The following is a 24,554-nucleotide window of genomic DNA, read 5'->3' as shown; positions in this document are numbered from 1 at the left end:
CATTCATTCCTAATATATAAAAAGCTAAATTTATATAATCATTTTATTCATTTTTAGTACTCATTTTAAAATAGCTGAATGTGTAATCAAATGCATGCATCTTAGGCAACTGGTAAATACTCTAGGTTAAGGAAATTTAAGAGTAATTATTTTAATGTTCTTTATCACTATACATTTCCCTATCAGTTATCATTAATGTTTGTCTTAAAACAAAAGGCTACTGTAGGCATACACTAAATAACATAAGACTAATGATCAAACAAACTATTTTCTTAATAAAAATTTGTAAAGTACACACTGTAAGATTCTAACTCATGAGGTAAAATTTTATATTTTAGTTTAAAGGGCCCCAAAACATTGGCAATAGATATCTAGAGAAAGAAGGAATAAAAATAAACACAATGGGGAAATGGTAACTATTACCACTTATAAATTCTTTTCAACATAAACATTAAAAGCAAAATGAAAAAGCAAACAACTAGGGGAAAAGCATTTTGTTCATATACATTATTAAGGTCAAGTCTAGAATGAGTGACAAAATACAAGTAATCTATAAGAAAAAAAGTAAAGGTTATCAGAGATATACAAAATGTCAGAATTTGTTTCCCTCATTTCTTTCATCATTCTTCTATCATTTCCCCACAAATAAAACATAAAATGATATATGAAACACAAAATACTTTTTATATAATCTAACAAAATTAATTCACATTATCTTTGAGGGGGATTCTTTTAAATACTTGAAGTTTTCCCCTTGGATGCATAAAGTATAAAAAGGAACTTCAAATTCATAAGAAAAACTACATTTTAAATGAGCAACAGAGATTTTAAAAAACATGGTAAAACAACATGTCCATTATATAAAATTTTAAGCAAATAGTAATCAATCTTTTAAGAAAATTCACCTTTTGGGGTTTCTTCATTAAGTGCCAGAAATATTGGAGCATTAGGGTTCCACATGCCAGTGATAACGTATGCTCTCCCATCATAGCTCTTCCCCATGGATTCCTATAAGAATTCGAACAGAAATCTATATACATCAAGAAAATCACCACTTTAAATTAAAATCACATCTTATTTTAAAGAATCCAACTCATTAAATTTGAACTCAGATTTATTTTCCTTGTAAATTTTATTCACCCTACAAAGGCATCTCTTTTCTCCTACAGCATTCTTCAGAGTTTCTATTTAGCAATTCATATCTCTTGGATAAAAGAGATATACTTACACAGTGAATCACAAAAACATAAAATTGCTATGACATTATATTTAACTTGATCTTAGACTGTCAAAAGCTCACATACTAATAAGAATGTACATAGTTGTTATTAAAACTATGGTAGAGATCTCACTGAAGATAGTTGAATTAATCACAAAATAAAAATCTACTATTTTTCTTCTAATGTTCTAACTTTAATACTTTTAAATAATTAATAACTTTAAAGTTAATACTGTCCTATTTATTAGATATTCACATATTTTACCATCATAAATCAAAATTGGGAGACACCCAAATATATTAACTATTTGCTTCTATTCTTACATTTATTCCCTCCTTCCCTTCGTCTTCATTTCCTCACTTCTTTTAAGATTCTTTTGCCTCCCTGGTGGCACAATGGGTTAGGATGCAGCACTGCAAGCCAGCTGTAGCCTTTTCCACGTGAGTTCGATCCTGGCCCAACAGGTGACCCACATGGCACAGCAGACCCTCCTGCCTTGCCTGTTGCTCCCCCCAGCAGTGAACTTCCTGCCTGTTCTGCCTGTTCTGCTCCCCCACTCTGTCTCTGGTGAATTCTCTTACCCCCCTGCACCTCAGGCCTGTCCCTCTGTACCTCTGGCACTTCTGTATGCATAAATAAATAAATCTTGAAAAAAAAATATTTTTACAAAGCCATCTCTTGACTATCACTAAAGCAGTTACCAACTCCTGTAGTAAAAGCAAGTTCACATCAAGTTGTATATATGCATGTGCATGTGGTGAGGCCAAGATGGCACAAAACATACAAATACACATACACACAAGAGTATTACTTGTCACACTTTCACTTTTATGTACTAATTTCCTCACATTATGAACACTGTGCTAAAAAGGATAAGACTAGAAGAAAAACATTTTTTTTTTCAATCTGACCCCTGCACAGACTCTTTTCTAAATCCTTACAAAACTGTTTCAGTCCAAGGAATTGCAACTTTTATTACTCTAGTGTATTGGCAGTATTTCACTAATGAGATTGTACAGCTGAAATGCAGGCAACTCTAGAGATGAAGTACACTCATGGTCCTCAGTGTACACACACATACATGCACACACAAATAATGATGCAATCAAAAGGCAAAGGCGTATACAGGAAGGACAGAGATGAGGGAGAAGAGGAGGACTAAGAGAGAGAGAAAAGGGAAAGAAAAGAAAAAGGGAAGAAGGCTGGGGTAGAGAATGGACAATATAAAGACTCAAGTCAGGAAAGAAAAGAGAAAGAGAAAAGGGTATAGGAGAAAGATGGGAGGCAGAGCATCAGAGGCCCAAAAAGCAAAGGCAGCAGAGGTGAGAGAGAGCAGAAGTCTAAATAAGAAAGCAGTTAGCAGGTAGAGCAAACCCTGGAGGGAGGTAAGACAGACAGAAAGACCAGCTACCAGAGACCTCTTCATAGGTGCAGAAACAGTTTCCTAAAAATCAATAACCTTCTATCTTTAAGGTACTCAAAGTGACTCTGCTTCCTATGATGCTTAATTTAAACAACCATATTTTTTATTTTCAAGTAGTACATACTGCAAAGCTACCTTATTATTATACAACAAAAAGTTTCAATTAAAGTTTCTTCTCAGTAAGTTTGTCATTTCTATTATTAAACTAGACATTACTATCACATGGCCCGGCTTGCCCCCAGCCCATTATAAAGATACTGCACATTTTTTGATGAAAAGTGTTTCCAGATTTTGATGGCTGCACCCCATACCCCATCCCTCCAACAGACTGAAAAGATCAGAACAGTAAGGGACATCTGGATAACTAAAACCTCTGCCCAAACTATGCCAGACTGGAACTATATCACCTGCCATTTCTTAAGAAAATAGCCTAGGAAATACAAAGAAAATACTGCAGCTTGCAATGCTCAAATGAGCTGAAAAGGCAGAGAATAGCAGTAAACTGTGACTATCGTCAAGTTATCAACACAATGAGGCTGATGGGCAAACACTTAGGAAAATGTAATGTCTTAGAAAAGTGTGGTAATTAGCTCCTCCCTGGGGGCATGACTGATTCAAGCACAGCACTATGAAGCTGTCGCAGCCACTGTAGCACAAGTTTGATCCCCAGCCAGAGAGGTGACCCACATGGCGTGGCAGACCTCTCCTGACCCACCTGCTGCTCCAGCAGTGTATTTCAGGTCATCTGCCTGTTCTGCTCCCCGTACCGTTTCTGGTGAATCATCTCACCCCCTCACCTCTGGCCTGTACTCCAGCTCTGTATGTCTAAATAAATAAATCTTTTATAAAAAAAGGGTCCACCCAGATGGTGCAACAGGTTAAAGGTAAGCACTGCAAAGCTAGCCACAGCCACTTAGGTGTGAGTTGCATCCCAGCTACATAGGTGACCCACATGATGCAGAAGATCTCTCATCTCCCCCACTGCTCCCCTCAGCAGTGTACTTTGTCCATCTGCCTGTTCTGTTCCCCACTCTGTCTCTGGTGAATCCTCTCACCAGCCCTGCAACTCTGGCCTGTGCCCCAGTTCTGTATGCATAATAAATAAATCTATTTTTTTTAAGTGTGATAATCAAAGAGTAGAAAATATTAAATTCATGCTAATCCATTCATTAATTAAGTAAATATTTTTAAAGATTTATTTATTTATGCATAAAGAACTAGGATGCAGGCCAGAAGTGCAGGGGTGGTAAGAGGATTCACCAGAGACTGAATGAGAACAGGCTGACTGAGAAAGTACACTGGTGAGGGGAGCAGCGCATGGGTCAGGACAGGTCTGCTGTGTGGATCACCTCTGAGGAGAGGATCAAACTCATGCTAAAGTGGCTTTAGCTGTGCTTTAACCCGCTGTGCCACCAGGAGAGGGCCTAATTAAGCAAATATTTTAAGAATATCAAATACCTAGGGTTCAACAGGAATCATGCTCTGTGCCTATGAGCACCAGCAAGGAAAACTAAATGTAACTTACAGGCTCAGTGTTTTTCAAATAGAATCTTATGGTCCATTTGTGAATCATAAAATCAGTTTAGTGAATTTTAACTCAACTTTTTAATCAAGTAGAAGAAAAAAATAAAGTTCATCACACATGTGAAGATTAAATATTGTTTCATAAAATTTTTTAAGTTTTTGGCACATATAGATTACAAGTATACTTTACTACAATGTAAAACATATTATAACTGTGAGTTCAGGTACTAGACTAGTGTCAATAATTGTAAAGATCCACCAACATTCCGAGTCGTCTCTAGGAATTTAATTTTAAATTGTGTTCAGTTCACAAATGACTACTGATTTTCAGCTTTTCTTGGTATCTTGCTATTAAGTTTTTCCTTTGTAGCAATGGCTATGGTTCAAAAATTCTCATTTCCTTATTCTTATAAGAATCTTAATCAAATACATTCTTAGTAACAGGAGAAAAGTGACTCTTTTTTGTAGCCCTAATAAAATCTAACTAACTTTATTTCTTATGATTTCTATATGTACTATGTATAGAATACACATAAATGTATTTTGACTGTGATTTTAAAAGTTTTTTATTTATAAATAAGACTCATGCAGATCTTAAACAAAATTTATAAATTTGTAGAAAATTCACAATTTGACCTTTCTAATTAGAAAATATTCAAAAGGGAGAAGTCAGCATTTAACTAGTTGTTCTACAGATGAGCCCACTTCTCTTTCCAGAACTTCCAGGGTGACAAGTCTGTTGATTTTAGTAGAGATTCTTAAGTAAAACTCACAGATAACAGGATCTCAGATATTCATGCACCGTCTAGAATTCTATAATCTGCATTTAAGGAAAAAAATCTCTGCCACTGATTCATCTTAATCTTTCAAAGATGAATTATGACTTAGGACCTAGCAGCTTATAAATTTTTACTATTCCCAAACTATCTCCTCATGGCAACTTCAGGGCTCCAAAATGCTATGGCATGCCTTAGGTAAAAACACATTACTGGCATGTTGTAACGAAGAATGGAAGAGATGATCAATAGCTGATTTGATTCCACATTCAATGTAACTGGTTGTCCTTACTTTACTATCCTTTTAGTACTTCCTCTGTATTCTGTAGCTCATTATACCAAGTCTATGATGCAGCTACTTACTTAAAAAGTGTAGTTCCACCACAAAACAAAGGATGCACATGCGATATACCCTATCTGTAACACCAGAAAGTCATATAATGCTCAGTACATGACTAGTGCTCAAATAGGCTGAATGAGCCAGAAAAGCCAAAAAATCAATGTGATATTACCATGAAATAATTCAAAGAAAAAAATTGATAAGTTGATGATATTTAATTGACATTTGCAAAAAAATAACTGAAAGAAGAAAACATAGTGCTTGTGTTCACTAAATATAAAAAGACCTCAGTTAAAAAAATTCTTAGTTCTGGGCTCTCCCTGGTGGCGCAACCAGTTAAAAGCACTGCATTATGAAGCTCTCGGAAGCCACTGCAGCACAAGTTCAATCCCTGCACCAGGGGGCTGACCCACATAGTGCTGCAGACCTCTCCTGATCCGCCCACTGCTCTCCTCAGCAGTGTACTTCAGTAGATCTGCCTATTCTGCTCCCCACTCTGTCTCTGGGGAATCCGCTCACTGACCTTGCACCTCTGGCATGTACCCCAGTTCTGTTTGCATAAATAAATAAATCTTTAAAAAAAATTCTCAGTTCTGGCCCTCCCTGGTGGCGCAGCGGGTTAAAGCGCAGCACTGAGAAGCTAGAGCCACTTCTGCATGAGTTCGATTCCCGCCTGCCCCGGAGGAGACCACATGGCGTGGCAGACCTCTCCTGGCCCGCCCGCTGCTCCCCTCAGCAGTGTACTTCATAGATCTGCCTGTTCTGCTCCCCACTCTGTCTCTGGTGAGGCCTCTCACCACCCCTGACCCTCTGGCCTGTACCCCAGCTCTGTATGCACAAATAAATAAATCTTTAAAAAAAAAAAAATTCTCAGTTCAATAAGTGAAAGATTGTATACTTACTCTTAGATGATTATTTCCCATAACACTTTCAAATAGCAAAGCAAATGTTTTCATTAGCTTCAATGATACTAGATATTACTGTCAAAAGTTATGATGTTTTGCTATTTTTATATTAAGTAACACCTCCTCAATATATATGTTAATGTATAAGGGCATCCCTTAAATAAATACATCTCCCACAATAAACATACTTTTCTAAGGACAAGTAATCAGGAGAAGAAATTCAGAAAGGAAAATGTTTTCAAAGAAAACAAAGGCATCAACCACAGTATTCAAATTAATAACAATGCATTAAAATAATGAAAGGTACAACACCTACTCTGGATATGTCTGTTGATACAAGTATCTTTTTTGGCTCAAAGACCTCTTCCTAAGAAGGAAGCAAGTCAGTAGACAGAACTTTTCACTTGCTATAAATCTGTATGTAATTTCCTGGTAGAAAATTGCCTATATTTCTCCCTCGTAAGAAATCTTAAAACTTGAATTCTGAAATTTAGTTATTACTATCACACAGATGAAATCTAGTAACAATGTTGACAAAATAACAAAATTTCAAAATAAAGTACTTTTAAAATATAAAATAACTATCAACTATATTTGGTTGAGGTGCTCAAAATTAACATTACCATATCCAATAAATGCATGTCACTGTTCTTCACATTTCGACCTGGGCTTAATAACATTCCAAAACATCTGAAAATATTGAGGGAGAAAGAAATGAGAAATAAGGTATCAAGATGAGCAAAAATTCTTTTATAATAATATACAATCTGAGTTCTCTACTTATAAATTGCTTTAGTTTTATATATAGCAAAAAAATTGAGGTACATAATAGAATCACACAGAAATAGCTTATCTAAATTTCCAAATATTTATATCTGCATGTAGAAGATTACCAATGTTCAGAAACTGTCACAAATTGATGATTAAAACAAAATACACTATGAACAGATGGATTAACTTCTATGAGTAAGTTAGACTGTATTTCCCTAAGAGTTATTCCAAACATATAAGTCAAGATCAACTGATTCAATTACATAAAATAATAAGAATTTTTTAAAAAAGATTTGGCACAGTGCTCTCTCACTGCATTAAATCAGAAAACCAGATTAGCAATAACAATCAGTTACCCTAACCCTCAATGTGACTGTGTTTACTGACTATAATATTGCATATTTAAGTCGAAAAAAATTACATGAAACTCATCCCCAAATGTACTACTATATTAGTCAAGATATTGCCCAACATACTATATACTATCAGCTATTTACTCTGTGTGCTTCCTGATGCTAAAGAAGTGTCAGGATCAGCACTATCACTTTATTTGTAAAGGATTTTCAGAAGCGATAAAATTCAGGTGAATCTAAAATCTTTGTGTTTATTAAAATTTTTTATTATTCCCACTTTCTAAGTAAAAATCATAAAGTCTGCTGGTGGAGAACTTTGGGTGCCTTGGTGGTGGATGTGGTATGGTACATAACTCTAAACAAATGTAAATCTATACCTCTGAACACATACAATGTTGTAAGCTAATTTTACTCCAACAAAATAAACTTCTAAAAAAAACTGTATTTGCTTGTTAGAGAAAATAAAAAGTCTCGAGAAGTTAAGCACTGTAGTCAAACTTATACAATTATTAAGTATATCTTATAACTCAAGAGGCAATATGACCTATCCAGTATCCTGTCCACAAAGCATACCTAGACTACTGGAGTCTTTATTGTAGCTTCCTACAATTTAAAAATATATTATACAAATGGTAGAGAATATAAATTAAATGTGAATTTTTATAAAGTACTATTAACTGACTAGTCAATGTTCAATTTGATTCTTATTTCCAAAGGTTAATGTTTCTAGTACATCTTTAGTGTATATGTGTACACACACACATATATAGACACACACACATATCCACGCACACCCATATATATATGTATAAACCATATGAACAAGATTTCATTATGAACAAGATTAAATAATTGGCTGTACCCAAATATGAGGTTAGTTCTTCAACATCAGCTTTAGTGACATCTTTGTGAACCCATCTCCAGTGACAAGGGAAACAATAGCAAAAATTAAACAAATGGGTCCACAACAAACTAGAAACATCGTTAAAACAAAAAGGCAATCTACTGAGTAAGAGAAGATATTTATAAACCATAGGGGTTAATATCCAATATATATAAAGAACTCACAAAACTCACTAGCCAAAACAAAAACAAAAACAAATAACCTAATTTAAAAAAGGAAAAAAACCTGAACAGACACCTCTCCAAAGAGGTTATAGATGGGCAACAGGCACATGGAAAAATGTTGAACATCTCTTATTATTAGGGAAGTACAAAATGAGATATTTCATCTATGATATCATTTGTGAGGATGGCTATTATCAAAAAGGTGATAAACAACAAGTGCGGGCCCTCCCTGGTGGCGCAGCAGGTTAAAGCACAGCACTAAGAAGCTAAAGCCACTTCAGCATGAGTTCAATCCCCACTAGCCCTGGAGGTGACCACATGGTGCTGCAGACCTCTCCTGACCCGCCTGCTGCTCCCCTCAGCAGTATGTTTCCTTGATCTGCCTGTTCTGCTCCCCACTGTCTCGGGTGAAGCCTCTCACCACCCTGCACCTCTGGCCTGTACCCCAGTTCTATATGCATAAATAAATCTTTAAAAAAAAAAAAAACAAGTGTGGGCAAAAAATATGGAGAAAACAGATTCCTCATATACTACTGTTGGGAAGGTACTTTGATGCAAAAACTACAGAGATTCTTCAAAAAATCAAGAACAGAAATATAACATAGCCCACCTACCTCACTGTTGGGTTATTATCCAAAGAAAATAAAAGCACTGGTGCAAAGAGATACAAGCACCCCCTGTTCATCACAAGTATTATTCACAATAGAATAATTGGAAAAACCTAAGTGACCATTAACAGATACATGGACAAAGAAGATACGGTATTTATATACAGAGCTAACATTTTAAAAAAGATGAATTTCTGCCAGAGAGTATTTTATGCTAAGTGAAATAAGTCAGATGGAGACATTGTCTGATTTCACTCACATGTGGTAGGTAAACAAGCCAAATGAACAACAAAAATCCTTAGACTAAAAACTAAACAATGGTTACCGGAAGAGAAGGAAGAAGAGGAGATGCATAAATCAGGAAAAAGAGGTGAACCAGATGGTGATGGATGGGAACAAGGCTTTTGTTGGCAAGCATAATATACAGATGTTGATTTACAAGGCGACACGTCTGAAACCTATATAATTCTGCAAACTAATGCTACTTCAATTTAAAGAACAAGATATTAAAAAATAAATATGAACTTTTTGAGCGGTAAGACAACATATACTTCTCTTGAGCACTTGAGGATACCTTACTCATAGTTCCTTTTTGGCATCCAAAAACAATATCGTACACAACAAGGGACAAATTGATAAGCTCTGAGGATAACTTTCCAAACATTTTACCACTGAATAACATATAATCTACAACAGAAGTAATTATACACTGACATTCACACTTTAAATATGATTATTATCCACCACTTCCATTTCTGTCCTCTGAAATCCTGTAACAAACACTACATATTAACTGTTAATTAATTATGTAATCACTGTAGATTTCCTCTACTGGACTCAAATTCTTGCTAAGCATGGTCATTAATTTTTTTCCAGATATAAAATTTAATCTTCCCAACTGAAAAGTCTGGTCAAGGAAGACAGAAAATTTGCCTAACAGTTCCTATCTTGCTTCAGTGTGCCCTGCCATGGGTGTTTTTAAGAACATTTTTCAGCATTATAGAATTTCTAAATTACAAAACTATTACACATTCATTGTACTAAGTTAATGAACACCAAAGTAGAATAATTTCTTCCTTCTCTCTCCAATTGAGCTCCCTTAGGAATCAATGTAAACAGTTTGGAATGTATTGCTCATAATTTTCTTTTCACACTTTTTGAAAATTTAAACCTTCACATTATTTTGTTGTCAAGTACTTGCAGGTAAATGGTAAAGTGGGTAAAATTTTATATTCTAAATATGATATTTCTATATTAAATTCTACTGCAAAAGTAGTTTGGAAGTTTGAATTTTCCTTAAATGGCAACCCATATCACTTTATTTTGATCATTGTTGTATTGTTTTTTTTCTTGGGTTATAAAAAAACTCTTACCACCAGTCAGCAGTGTGACATTAGTGAAAGCACTTAACTGCCGTGAACCTTTGTTTCCTCCTCTAGAAAATAAGTTATAATGCATAAACTCTAAGATTTCTTCCAGTGTTAAAATTAAATAATTTTTTCCATCAAGCTGTATTAGTCATTTTCAAAATGATACTTCATTAAAGCACAACAGGCTTCCTATGGAGACAAGCAGGGTCTATTAGGAATAACATGCCAGTAATTAGATATTATTAGTAGCACAAACACCAAATGTGAATGTTAAGTGTTACATTGGGGAATTCAAAGCATTCAACCTTCTCTTATTAACTCTACAAATAAGATAGAAAGCAAATTTCCATAAAACCTAGTTTCTCAAAGAGTTCATAGTCTGGCAGGGAAAAGAAAAGCACTAAACAGGGAATTCCAACCTGGTATGGTAAGCTCCATGACAGATGTAATTAAAGAAAGTTAACAAAACAGATATTAGACATACCCACCATTATAGAGACTTTTGACCCCAAATTTTAAATCAAACCTCCTCAGAATGAAATGGTGATATTATCATGTTATTATCATAATAATTATGTTACTATTTATTCCCTGTGCTAACTTTAAGTTAAATACCACATATTATTACATTTACATTTCAAATCAACTTCTATATACAAACGATAAAACAGGTATTCAGAAAGCAGAAATTATTTTTGCCAAAGCTGCACAGCTATCAAGTTATAGGATTGCAACTTAGGTCCATATCTATGACCCCAAAACTATGGTACATCTATGACCCCAAAAATGTATGGTATTTTTACATTATATTCTGACACCTCCCATAACTAACAGTAGAAAAAAATTATGTGATCCTAGGAACATCACAAATGTCAAATTCTCATTTTCTGATGAAGTATCATTACAACTGCCACTATTAGTAAGAGAAAGCTTAGCTTTCCACACCCCCAGTGAGCTTTTATTCAAAACAACTTTTTTTTTTTTAAAGATTTATTTATTTGTGCATACAGAACTGGGGTACAGGCCAGAGGCTCAGGGGCGGTGAGAGGCTTCACCAGAGACAGAGTGGGGAACAGAACAGGCAGATCGACGAAGTACACTGCTGAGGGGAGCAGCGGGCGGGTCAGGAGAGGTCTGCCTCGCCATGTGGACTCCTCCGGGGCAGGCGGGGATAGAACTCATGCGGAAGCGGCTTTAGATTCTCAGTGCTGTGCTTTAACCCGCTGCGCCACCAGGGAGGGCCCTCAAAACAACTTTTAACACCAAGTTGGTATCCATACACATACCAAAATTCAGCATAATTAGCAGTCAAAAAAAAATATTAAGACCTGAATAATTTCACAAAAGTTGAAATCTCACTTCAAGTTAAATGAGTTTCACCTTAATGAAGTTAAAACAAACAAAAAAGCCAGAAGTGTATCCATATACAAGAATTGTTGCAATTATTTTTCTCTTTCTCAAGTAGAGAAAGAGATACACAAGTACTCTTCACTGTGAATACCAGTGTGGAACCAAAAAACCACCTGCCAAGCTGAAACCAAGCAAAGTCCTTTAAATACTTTTGTCAAAATTTTAAAAACTGTCAGTTATAAATACATAGGGGATTGGGGACAAAAGGTCAAGCAATTATATATTAGTACTTTGTAATTTTTTTCACTTAGAAACACTGAAAATTATTTTACTTCTTTGGGAAAAAAGTTATCATTAGTTTGAACAGTGTTTGTTTTCTTTTCAACTTACAATTTGGAATAAGCATCTTTGCTATATCTTGGCAAACTGTCAGACTCCTTTCTAAGTTTGAATCAGCTTTCAATATATTTCTAAAAATTCTATGTTGTAAAATATCTCCAAGATTTCCTTTAACGGAAAGTTTTTGCTGGCACCACTTTCTCTGAAACAGTCATCCTTTTCATCACCATCACTTTCCCCTTTTAGGCTGACCCAGTGACCATCACTCAGTTCTTCTGGTTGCAAATCTGCAGCCCACTGAAGAGCAGCAGTGTCAACATTGCCACAGTCAGCTGTTTCTTCTATGACTCCATCTACATCTACAAAGTTACTTGTATGATGCAGAGGAAATTTTGCTTCTCCACATACATGGGTGAATGTTTTCAGTAGCATACTTTTAAATTAATGTTTTCTAAAACTCAGATAAATATACCAAGATCTCCGGTCTCCTTGTAATTATTATTTTTATTCAGTGTGGTAACTAACTTCAAAACTTTGGCTTTACTACTACAAAACTAATTGGAATTTTGTTTTTCACTGCTAATCCTCAAGCCAAAGTAGAAGTAAATGTTTTATTTTAATAATAAGAAGCTTTCTATTCCTAATGAAATTTAAACTAGATAGAAAGGTGTCTCCTCTTGTTTTTTACATTCACCAGATTTTTTTTCCCCTGGGGGCAGAGGAGGGGGGCTTGTACCATACCTTCATACAGAACTAGGTTTCATTCTACCTTCATTTTGCTGTCACCACTTTTGAATTTTCTAAGATCACCTGAAATTTCATTTTCAACATTATTGTTTTTCATTTCTTTGCTGCACTTTAATCTTTGTTGCCCAACTCTTTCAATTACACATTTTTGTAAAATGTCATTTTTACATGTTCAAGTGAATTTATCAGTGGAAAAGGAAGAGACAAAACAGCAACACATTTTGCTCTATGACTGAATTAAATAAGAGATGCACTATGACCAATCATCAACAAACTCTCAAAGAAGTTATACAACTGATCATTGATCTTATATTTATGATTGTAGACTGAAGAACTAACATCACAGTTTGTATCTTATACAATTACTCAAAATTAAAGCATCAATGTAATAGAAATTTGAAATGTGCCTGGGGTACTATTAACCTAAACCATGGTAACATAAAATCTGTGTATAACATTAACAGCAAAGAACTGCCTGTCTATATACTCAGATTCTAAATAAATCTAGTCAAGGTTTTGCCCTCTCCCAGATGACAATCAGAAGTTAAAGAGAAAGTATAACATAGTTTAGGAAAGAAATGAAACAGCTTATCTAGGAAAATGAAATAACTAGCAACACTAAGGTACACCTGAAGTTTTGATCGTGAATCTGAACTGAGATCAATAAGTACTATATACATGTTAGTATAAAGGAAGGAGAAAGCTTAAAACAACTACAGTTATGAATATACTGGTCAAAAAGAAAGATGGGAAAGAGAGTAAAGAAAATTTATAAGTACAGATAATGGAGTTTAAATTAGAAAGGAAAAAAGTAAAAACATGGGGCATGTGGGTAATGAAGAGTAAAGCACAGTATAATCATAGACTACTAGTGCTGATGGAATCAAATACCACCATTTGAGAAAAATAGGAAGGAATGAATTTGAGAAAAATAAGAGTTTTTCTCCTGAATAAGAGAGATAAGAGATGGTCATCAGAGAGTAAGATACCTAAAACTGAATTTATGAAGGGCGTAAAGTTATTAATAATAAAAAGTTCAGGCCCTCCCTGGCGGTGCAGTGGGTTAGAGCACAGCACTGAGAAGCTAAAGTCACTTGATCATGAGTTCAATCCCTGCCCAGGAGGTGACCCATATGGCACAGCAGACCTCTCCTGACATCCTCCCCCCCTCCCCGCTGCTCCCTCAGCAGTATACTTCGTCAGTCAACTTGTTCTGTTCCTCTGTCTTTGAGGAATCCTCTCACCGCCCCCACACCTCTGGCCTGTACCCCAGTTTTGTATACATAAATAAAAATAAATCTTTGAAAAAAAAAAGTTCTAGAGTATGACTATACAAGTAGGTAACTAAATATTGGTAAAGGAATTCTTAGCACAAGATGATGGGACATACAACAAAGTGGGGATCAGGATCTGAGCATTGATGGAGAATCCAGGAGTCTTTGACTTATCACAAGTCTTTAGGAAAACAGAAAAAAAGTAGAATATTTCAGCAAGACTGAATGTTTAGGGTAGGAAGAAGGACCTTTACAAGTACATGCAGAGCTCTGGAGTACCCTGCCTTATTCCAGTCTTGACCAACTAAGGTGTGTGACTTAAGGAAGGGGCAATATTACCAAAGGAATGTAGAATTCTGGGTACCCTGTTGTTATTACTGATGGAAGATAAAAAGGAGAACATAATATGAGTGAGAAGGATATTTTAGTTGAATTAAGAAAAGATAACTGCTTCTGAGTATTCAAAGATACTTCTCAGATGATGAATTTTCTAAAATGTAAATCTAAATGCATATTTACTTCAGAACCTCATCTCATAAATGCTACTGCTCCTCAGTGGTGGCGCAGCGGGTAAATGCAGCACTCAGGTAAATGCAGCACTAAGAAGCTAAAGCCACTTCGGCACAAGTTTGATCCCCGTCCTAGAGGTGACCCACATGGCATGTCAGACCTCTCCTGTTCCACCTACTGCTCCCCTCAGCAGTGTACTTTGTCAGTCCACCTGTTCTGCTCTCCACTCTGTCTCTGGTGAATTCTCTCACCACCCCCTACACTTCTGGCCTGTACCCCAGTTCTGTGTGCATAAATAAATCTTTTTTAAAAAAAGAGTGTTTTCTGAAAGTCCAACAGAAGAAACCTATGTCTTCATAAAGAGACGTTTAATTAAGCAAATACCCTTTTCCTATAATCAGCAGAAGGTACACATACACCCCAAAGAGGGCAACATTAATTTTTAAGTATTATTCCTGATTGCTGATATAAGGACTCACAGAAGACTCATTGCATAATTGTCTATTTATGCCCCTGATAAACACATATAAAGCAAAATCAACAAAGAAGAAAGCACATTGGGTAAAGTTCAGAGGGAACCAGGCACAAGCTTCTGAGTCCTCTTCCAGTGTGGTCATAGAAGACACATGTAACTCCTCCAGCAACAAGTTTTGACATGTATAAAATGTCTAGCAGTAAAGTTCACAGAGGGACTATGATACTTGATAAGTAGCTAGTGCAGAGCACCGCTGAATTATCCCATAATCTTAAAGTGAGAGTTAACAAAAGTGAGAATTAACAAAGCACATGTTTCAGAAAGAAAAGTCCTTCCTGTAGTATTTCTCCAGTACCCTCTACTGGGAGACTTTAATATGTGCTGCTGCAAAGGAAAATGTTTAACAGTGTGCATTCTACTAATGCAGATCAGAGATTAGTAAGAGGAAAGATTTGGAACCAAGAAACAATAAAACTGGTAACTGGCATAGGATATACACCCCATCTCCTAGTTACTGAACATTCAGGTCAGAAATCTAAATTTTTTAAATCAGTGAATTAAGAAATCACATTTTATTATAAAAGTATACTATGATTTACAACAGTTTTCAAAAGGCATTCCAATAGATGTCTACAGATTGTACTTTATCAATTTCCTACTTATAATATCGTACTTAGGTTATATAAGATATTATCACTAGAGGAAACTAGGAAGATACCATGATGCCTCACTGTATTATTATTGTAATTTTCTGAGTTTACAATTAACTCAAATAAAAGGTTAATTTAAAAAGAGCATTAACATATCTAGACTAGTTTAACATATAAAAACATGTTATAGAAAACAGTGCATGTTTTCATTGCTAATATAAAAAATAGTTCTTAAAACACAATACTGAAAAGTATTATGTATATTTAATATTCACACTTTAGTGCCACTTCCATCTACTGGGTGCCAGGAGAAGCCAGCAATGGAAGATACTGAAAATTCTGTCCCAATTACAAGATCCAGTCCAAAGCTAACTCATTTATATTATCTACTCTTCAAAGTGCCTAACAGTTCTCTAGCAATTTGTCACTTGAAATGACCAGCCTTAGGGGGAAAGATTATTTTCCTGTTATTTTTTTAAAAACTCAAGAAATATAAATCAGCAGCTTTGAAAATACTGTACAAAAGGAAAAAAAATTGTGCAAGCTATGAGCCATTAACATTTTCTTATTGTCATGATAGAGAGGAATGATGTCCTTTAAGAAAAATTATTGGAAAATCTAAATCTCTTTGTTAGAAGTTTTCATAACTTATTACAAGAATAAAACATAGCTAGATGATATTTAATATCTAAACAACTTGAAGTCAGTGATTGGAGCTTCTTTTCCTGAATAAAACTAAAACAATTTGCCAGAGAAATGGCAAAAAGAAGAGCTAGAATAACTCAATAGATGACCCTCAGAAGAGCTTAACATTAAATATGATTCATGAAAAACAAAATCATAAAGAGCTTCATTATCTAAATTTATATTACTTTTTATCCTGAAACTTTTTATCACAAAATATGAATACCCTGCAAAATTCAACTATTCAAAGTATTAATGTGGCAAAAACTGAAAATTTTCCCACTTTTGGGAATCAAACATAACAAGCAATCTATTCCATCAGTTTGTGCTATGTAATAAGTAGTTCTAGTAAAAATTTTAAACACTAGATAAAATTTTAAAACCTGCATCAACTTAGTAATATGCAAGATAATGTTTTCTAATATTTTTTCCTATGGTGTAAAAATGGTTGATTCTAAAACCCATGGGATAACTGTTCAGGGGCATAAATAATTGCCACATCTGTTTTGGAAACAACTGGAAGAGTGTGACCTGATCTGATCTGCACAAACTTTCACACTTTTTAGATGGAGCCTCTCAATAATTAGGTTGACACCTCACTTTTCTCATGCATTTCAGATTACAATCATCTTGCTTTTTCCTCTCAGTTATTACTGCTGGGTTTTCTGCTATAATCAGATTTTCTCCCAGGGAATGGTACCCTACAATTGAATCACTGAACAATCACACAGATGCCCCAAATATTTTCAAATTATGCTGTAAATATAACAAAAAATACCAATGCATTTATTTTCTAGATGATTTGATTAATTTTAAACTAAGAATATAATCAATATTTAATTGGGGAGAGTATAGTTTTAAAAGACTATGCACTCAGGAATCAGGCCTTGACTTAAACCCTGGCTTAGTTCTGATTAAGTGATCAAGGTTACTTGACCTCATTAATTCTATGTTCCAGGAGGGGGCTGAAAAGGAAGCAGGATTACAATGATACCTTCCACAAGTGCTTTTATGACAAACTGTACAATGGCCATTACAGAAAAGTGGTCAATAAATGCTGGCTAGCATTACTATTGATTTTCTTATGCCCAGTCCCTAAATAAATTTTAAATGTGGTTGAGAAGAGGATAGAATATAGAACTTTTCAAGATAAAAGAATTTTAACTTCCCAAGCTCTCCAAAGAAGGCAGGATTCTATCAGACTCAAATGTTTTATTACTCCTTACATAATACAGTGAATTTAGTCGATGATCTAACTTTATAGAAATGTTATTCTTTTTACTCATGTGTTTTAACAAGTTATTAAAAAGAGGCAACAGACAGATTATATTCTGGCACCAGAAGGACATGGTTCAAATGTTAATTGTATGAACCTGGACAAGTTATTTAACCTCTCTGTACTTCCGTTTCCTCAACTATAAAATAAAAAGTAACTGTAACTATCTTCACAGGTACCACCACAAATGGTGTGCAGCACCGATAAGTACTATGTAAGAATTAAGTAGTTTTGTGTTCCAAATACTGTCTTTAATGTTGAAGATTCTGGAATAAATGACACAGTATTTGACGTTGATGGGGTCAAGACAGTATAATTTGCCAAATTTCTATGTCTCAGGAAGGCCTGAATTTCTGAATGTACAAAGAAATGCCCTCTTTTGTGACAAAAACTTTTATTTTAAACAAGCCAAAATAATTAAAATTAACATTCAAGGTTGATGATGTATATGCTTTGAGTTTTGATATATTATTCTCTCTACTTTTGTTTTATGTTGGAGGTTTTACATGATAAAAAGTTGTTTTAAAAACTGATAAATTTGGCCCTCCCAGGTGGCGCAGCGGGTTAAAGCACAGCACTAAGAAGCTAAAGCCACTTCCGCATGAGTTCGATTTCCGCCTGTCCCGGAGGTGACCACATGGCGTGGCAGACCTCTCCTGGCCCACCTGCTGCTCCCCTCAGCAGTGTACTTCGTGGATCTGCCTGTTCTGCTCCCCACCCTGTCTCTGGTGAAGCTTCTCGCCACCCCTAAGCCTCTGGCCTGTACCCCAGTTCTGTATGCACAAATAAATAAATCTTAAAAAAAAAACTGATAAATTTTATTTTCTCTTTCAGAAGATAAGCCAAAATTATGTATGTGAAAGGCCTCCTATAACACTCATGATTTATCTTACAACTCAACTTTGTCAGCAGCAGTGTTAAGGATGCAAAGATGTTAAGCATTTTCTTGACAACACTGCCACCTACTGGGTTACCTTAAATTCCAACACTTATATTTTGATTTAACACTAAAACCACATATGACCCAATAAAAGGCAAAGTGTTCTTTTTCAAAATAAAAAGATAAATATGAATATTTACAAAATTTCCTATATCACAAGAAATTCTTTCATGGTGAACAATGTACTGTTTAAGAAAGAGCAATTAGCCTAGAGCAATCTCAGTTCATTTTAGTTTGGCTATTGACAAAAGTAATCTGACAAAAAAAGTGAAAAAGGAAACAAAGAAATTTAGCATGGATTTAGTAATTAGTGCTGGATCCACGAACCCCTAGCTCTTTGTTACTTCATCACTAGTGTTGCTAAAATGAAACCAATATAGTAAGTTGTTATATATGGAATATATCTTTTAAATACCCTAGAGATAAACAACTGGATATTTGTGGCTTTGGTAAAATTTCTATAAAATGCTTTATTTCAAACAATTTTATAGAAGCTGAGGTAATTTGGGGGGCAGATGGAGGGGATGCTTTAAGATTATCCAAAAAAAGCTTAAGTGATGATAGACAAACTGATGGTGAAGGTCATTAAGGAACATCTGAATGAAGTTCTGAGAGTGGGTAAAAGAAATGTTTCTAAGTTATTACTTCATTTAATATATTTAAAGTATATGTTTAAACATTTAAGCAAATTAAAGTAAACTTTAATTAGGCATTTAACCATTTCATCTATATTCATTAAGGCTTCTATATGAAGTTGAGCTTAGCTAGTACTAGCCATTACAGTAACGGCATAATATGCCATTTAATCATAAAACTCAATGACTTAAATATTATTGTAAGTTAAATTACTCAACACCTAATACTTTTTGTCTGTGTTACACAGGTTTATTCAATATCCTTTGTTATTCAGAAATAAGTGTTGTGCATGTTAATGACATGGGGTTGAAAGGGGTTTTTACTGGTAAATTCTGGGACAATTTAAACACCAAAACCATTGAGAATATGAAAAATTATTATTTTGCAACCATTATCATAAAAACTAGGTTAGATAAGAATAATGAATGGATACTAAATTAAGGAAGAGATTTGGTAAAAAGAAGATATTTTCATGTAGTAAGACTGCTTACTAATTACAATAGGAGGGGAAAAGTAATTGCAGTGAAAAAATCAGACACCTTGACTATCAATAAAAAAACATCACCAAGATATAAATAGGTTATGCAGTACCTACAAATGTTATTCATTCTGAAGGTAAAAATACTATCTAAGCAGCAATAAATAATCTGGATCTAATCGGGAAGAAGTATTAGCTAAATCTAAAATGAACAATGTTATATTAAAAAGAGGGGGAAGGGATGTATTCTTCAAAAAATGTTGTTATGAAAGACAGAAAAACTAGAGAGATGTTTCTAGAGTAAAAAAAAAGCTGAAGTCATACAGTTTAAACATCTGATTCTAGAGTAAATTCTGCATTAGAGGGAGGAAAGGCTGTTATTGGGTTAACTGACAAATCTGGAGATAAAAATTACTATGTGAATGCTAAAGTTATGCGAGTTCACACATATACTGTAGTAAACAAAAGATATTCTTTGGAAAGACATTTCCTAAAGAAAGTATGTAAGAACAAAAGGGTCTCTTAGTATGGTCAAAAGAACAATTTTGTGTATTTCCCCATAAACTGACATTTTTCCATGAAATTTTATTTCCATTTCAAAAAAGTGGCATCTAACTTATTAACTGGGAGAAGTACTATTCTTATCCCTACTTTTTCCATTGCAATAACATGGGTTTATAACATATGTATGACTTAGAGGTATAGGCCACACTCAAGAATGTTACCAGACCACATCCATCACCAAGTTGTCCTCATTTTTAAATTAGAAAATAAAGTACAGTGAGTAGCCACAGTAAGTAATATTGCTGAAATTTAAAAAAAAAATGACTAATAAGCGCATTAACAATTGCAGTAAAACTTTTTGGTAATATTAAAAAAGTTGCTTACCTTTCAATTGCTAATTCTTTGTTAGAAAGTTGCTGGACTGTAATCACGACCTTCTTCTCTATTCCTTGCTTTAATTTGAAATAAAATTTATCTCTGTCCTTAGGCACAGGACTAAAATATGTGGGGGGGGGGAGGGAAATAGAAGTTGCTAAAATATTAACATAATAAACCGATAATTTATACAATGTCAGAATGAAAAACAGCATTTAAGAAACAACTCTTATTTTTTAAATGTAATAAACTCTTTACCTTGTCACAAAGTAATCAACTACAAATTCTAGAGTCAGCAAAAAAATTTAATAATTTTTAAATTTGACTTACAACACTTACAGCCTTATATTTTCTCTCTAACAAGGCTAACCAAGATATTTTTAAGTGACAACATGGTACCTCAAATTTAATTTGTAAACTTAACAAATTTAGGAAAGGTTTTTTTTTTTTAACTTGTCACATTTCTGGTTTAGCTAGTTGTGTGGTATGAATACTTTTAACACAGTGAAACTGAAGTCAAAAGGAAGTGAAAAGACCTTACTTTAAACAACATGTTACTGTAATACAAACAATTTAATTCATTAAGGTAATAAACACTTAGACTATAGGAAAATACACTGAATTACTTACTTGTCCTAAGATCCAATTTTGTAATCTATAAAAAGATCAATAATGACACTTCCAGAAGATGGCGGCAGAGTAAAGACACCGAGATCACTGGGTCCAGGTTTGTATAGGAATTGAGGACTGAAAATGGACTATAGACTTACTTACTACGAGTTTCAACCCAAATGAAAACACCCTAGACTCACTAGAAGGTGGATAACTGAGGGGGAATCGGCAATTGGGGAGTTCCCTAAGGGAACCGTAGAGAAAACCCAGGTGCCTGGAAGTCCGGTGGGCTGCAGGAGCCGCTTTGCCCCACACTAAAGTCCTGGAGGTGAAGGGGGATGGCTCAGCTCAGTGAGTGGAGTCCAGGCTGAGGAAAGACTGCAAATCTGATCCTCAACACCTGGGTACAGGGAAAACCGCTGAAACTGCAGATGCCACCTGGGCGCCAAGCAAAGCCACTGATCAGCTTGACCAGCTCCGGAACGGGCAAGATGGCAGCAGAATAAAGATGCGGAGACTACATCCAAACTCGCACGGGAATATATAAAAACGGACTATAGACTTACATGCTACGAGTTTCAACCCAAATGAGAACGCCCTGGACTCACTAGAAGGAAGATAACTGAGGAAGAATTGCCGATTGGGGAGTTCCCATAAGGGAATCCCTAACCAGAAGACGCACAGGCAAGATTAGCTGAAACCTGCAACTCTGATGGGGAATGCCAGTGGCTTCCTACTCATTCAGCTCCTTTAAAAATCTGGGTGACCAGACGCCAGGAAGCGCCTTAAAGGGATAGTGACTGTGGCTGCAACTGCAGCTGCTAGCACAGCTACAGCAGGTTTTTGCTCCAGCCCTGCTACAGCCCTGGAGATAAACTGAGACAACTCAGCTTGGGAGAGGAAACCAAATTGTGGGAAAAGGCTGCAGCTCGGAACCAGAGACCCCAGGATACGCCGCAGAGGTGTTGCAGTCCTTTGCCCCAGCAACAACAGAGGTGTAGCCGTCCTTTGCCCCAGCAGCCCTGACAAAGCCCTGGATATAAACTGAGACAACACAGCTAGGTGAGTGGATCCCAAGCTGCTGGGGGGGCAGGGGAGACAGGGAAAAAGCAACAATAAACTGCTCTACTTAGAGCCCGAGAGGCAGAGAAGAGGAACCGGCAATTGGGGCCCCTCTAGCCCTACCCACATCTCCTGCCCCCACAACAGAGATCTGAGACTAGGCAACATTAGGATGTGGTCAGGTATTGGTGCCATTCTTAGGGTGTGGTCAACAATACTCACAAAGCCCCTAAGTTAAAGAGGGGGGAAAAAAAAACAAAAACAAAAACAAAAAACAGTTAGACAGGACCCAACCACAGGCCCAACCCTAGGATAATGCAACAATTTTAACAATCTTCCATGGGCACATTCAACATAGTGAGGCCCTAAGAAGTGCCTCAAATGGGGAGACTTGCTAAGGGGTCTACCTGCTTACCACATCTACCCACAAAACTGTGGTAAAACCCTGGAGTTAAAGAGATATAGCTGGGCTCTGTGAGAGGACCTCAGGCAGTAGGGAGGCACTGCTCAGGGAGGGACTGTTTGGACTAAACAAAAAGAGCCCTGAAAGAGCAGAGGGAGGACTGGCAGCCTGCTCAGCTGGGAGGATTTCAGCCCTCTGGCACTCCTCTGCACTCCTGTGGGGAGGGGGAGATCCCACCCCCACAACAGAGGCCCAAAGACTTCTGAGCCAGAAAGGCTCACAGTACTTAGAGTGTAAACATAGCCAGCCACCAACTCAGCCAAAGGCCCAGCTCCAGGGAGACCTACAACACTTCTAATTCATCATAACCACCACGGGCACACCAAGCATAGAGGGAACCTGGGACATCCGAAGGCTACAAAGATCAACAGATACCTTCCAGAAACACAGCCTCAATGTGTTACTAAAAGAGGCTGAACAACACAAGAGACCCCTGACTGTTACCAGCTGAGACAACTGACACAATTACACACAGTGGGGGCTGGGGAAAATAACACAACTCAGAATACCCTCCACAACTGAAATGTCTGGAAGACCCTCAGCTATTCCAGAAAGAACATCCAAAAAAAAAAAAAAAAAATGCCAGTCAATAATAGCAACACCGTGTCTCAGCGAATAGAAAGTATTAGAAAATACACAACAGGGAAAAGAAGACAAACAAATATTCAAGCAAGTCCACAGGGGGAAAATTCAACACAAAAAGATCAGTCAACAGAAAACACCAAAGAAAAAGAAGAACTACTCAACCGACCAGATAAAGAATTCAGAATCATAATGATAAAAAGACAAAATGAAATGAAGCAAGCCATCCAGGAGTTGAAGAATGCAAACAAGGAAATGAATGAAAGAAATGAAAAAAAAAATATGAAATATGAGACAAACAATCAACGACCTGAAGAAAGAAAATGAGACATTAAAAATGGAAATAGAAGAAATGCAGGCGATGAAAAGGCCACTAGCAGAAATAAAGAATGCTGGGGAAGTTATGAAAACAGAATAGATGAAATGGAAGAACGAATCAGCACTCTCAAAGACACAGAAACAAAGAGAATTAAAAAAGAAAAAGGAGAAGTAAAAAGGAAAAGGAACAAAGAAACACTTCAAGAGCTATCTGACGCCATTAGGAAAGGAAACATCAGAGTTATAGGTATCCCAGAAGGCGAAGAGAAAGGCCAAGGAATAGAGAAAATATTCACAAAGATAATAGAAGAGAACTTCCCTAATTTGAAGAAGGAGATGAAAGTAGATATCCAAGAAGCAAGAAGAACACCAAACTACCATGACGAAAGGAGAAATACAGCAAGACACATCATAGTAAAACTATTAAGAATACAAGACAAGGAAATATAATGAGAATGACAAGAGGGAAGAAACAAATAACCTATAAAGGGAAACTGATCCGGCTGACATCAGATTTCTCCGAAGAAACACTACAGGCAAGAAGAGAGTGGAGGGACATACTCAACAAACTCCAAAGCATTAAATGCCAACCAAGAATACTCTACCCTGAGAAGCTCTCCTTCCTTTATGAAGAAAGAATAAGGACATTCTCAGACAAGCAAACTCCACAAATTCGTCATGACTAAACCCCCACTCCAAAAACTACTACAAGAAGCCCTCAACCAAATCCAACAGAAGAATGAACAAGAACAGTTCAAAATAAGAAGTAAAAATACAGAAGGACCATAATGGCAAATGTAGGTGCCAGTATATCAATATTATCTCTAAATGTAAATGGCTTAAACTCATCAGTAAAAAGACACAGATTTGCAGGATGGATTAAAAAACAGAAACCATCATTCTGCTGTCTGCAGGAAACAC

The 24,554-nt window shown here is 35.9% G+C and overlaps 1 protein-coding gene across 3 annotated transcripts in view; it reads right to left on the bottom strand.

The window, feature by feature from the left end:
- RABGAP1L (RAB GTPase activating protein 1-like) overlaps positions 1-24,554 on the bottom strand; it is a 521,731-nt gene that overhangs the window by 412,076 nt on the left and 85,101 nt on the right. For 2 of the 3 annotated variants that reach the window (XM_004688498.2, XM_004688499.2), the window contains exons 7-9: positions 20,606-20,716; positions 6,812-6,878; positions 906-1,008 (exon numbers count right to left, since the gene is read on the bottom strand). The exons of the other annotated variant lie outside the window; for it this stretch is intronic. In XM_004688498.2, the coding sequence (XP_004688555.1) occupies positions 906-1,008; positions 6,812-6,878; positions 20,606-20,716 (281 nt within the window). The remainder of the gene's footprint in view (positions 1-905; positions 1,009-6,811; positions 6,879-20,605; positions 20,717-24,554) is intronic. 3 annotated transcript variants of the gene reach the window in all.

This window comes from Condylura cristata, unplaced genomic scaffold (assembly GCF_000260355.1).
Source record: "Condylura cristata isolate star-nosed mole 26May11 unplaced genomic scaffold, ConCri1.0 scaffold00024, whole genome shotgun sequence".
NCBI lineage: Eukaryota > Metazoa > Chordata > Mammalia > Eulipotyphla > Talpidae > Condylura > Condylura cristata.
The sequence above is the reverse complement of the archived record's forward strand: the minus strand, read 5'-3'. Positions and strand labels throughout refer to the sequence as shown.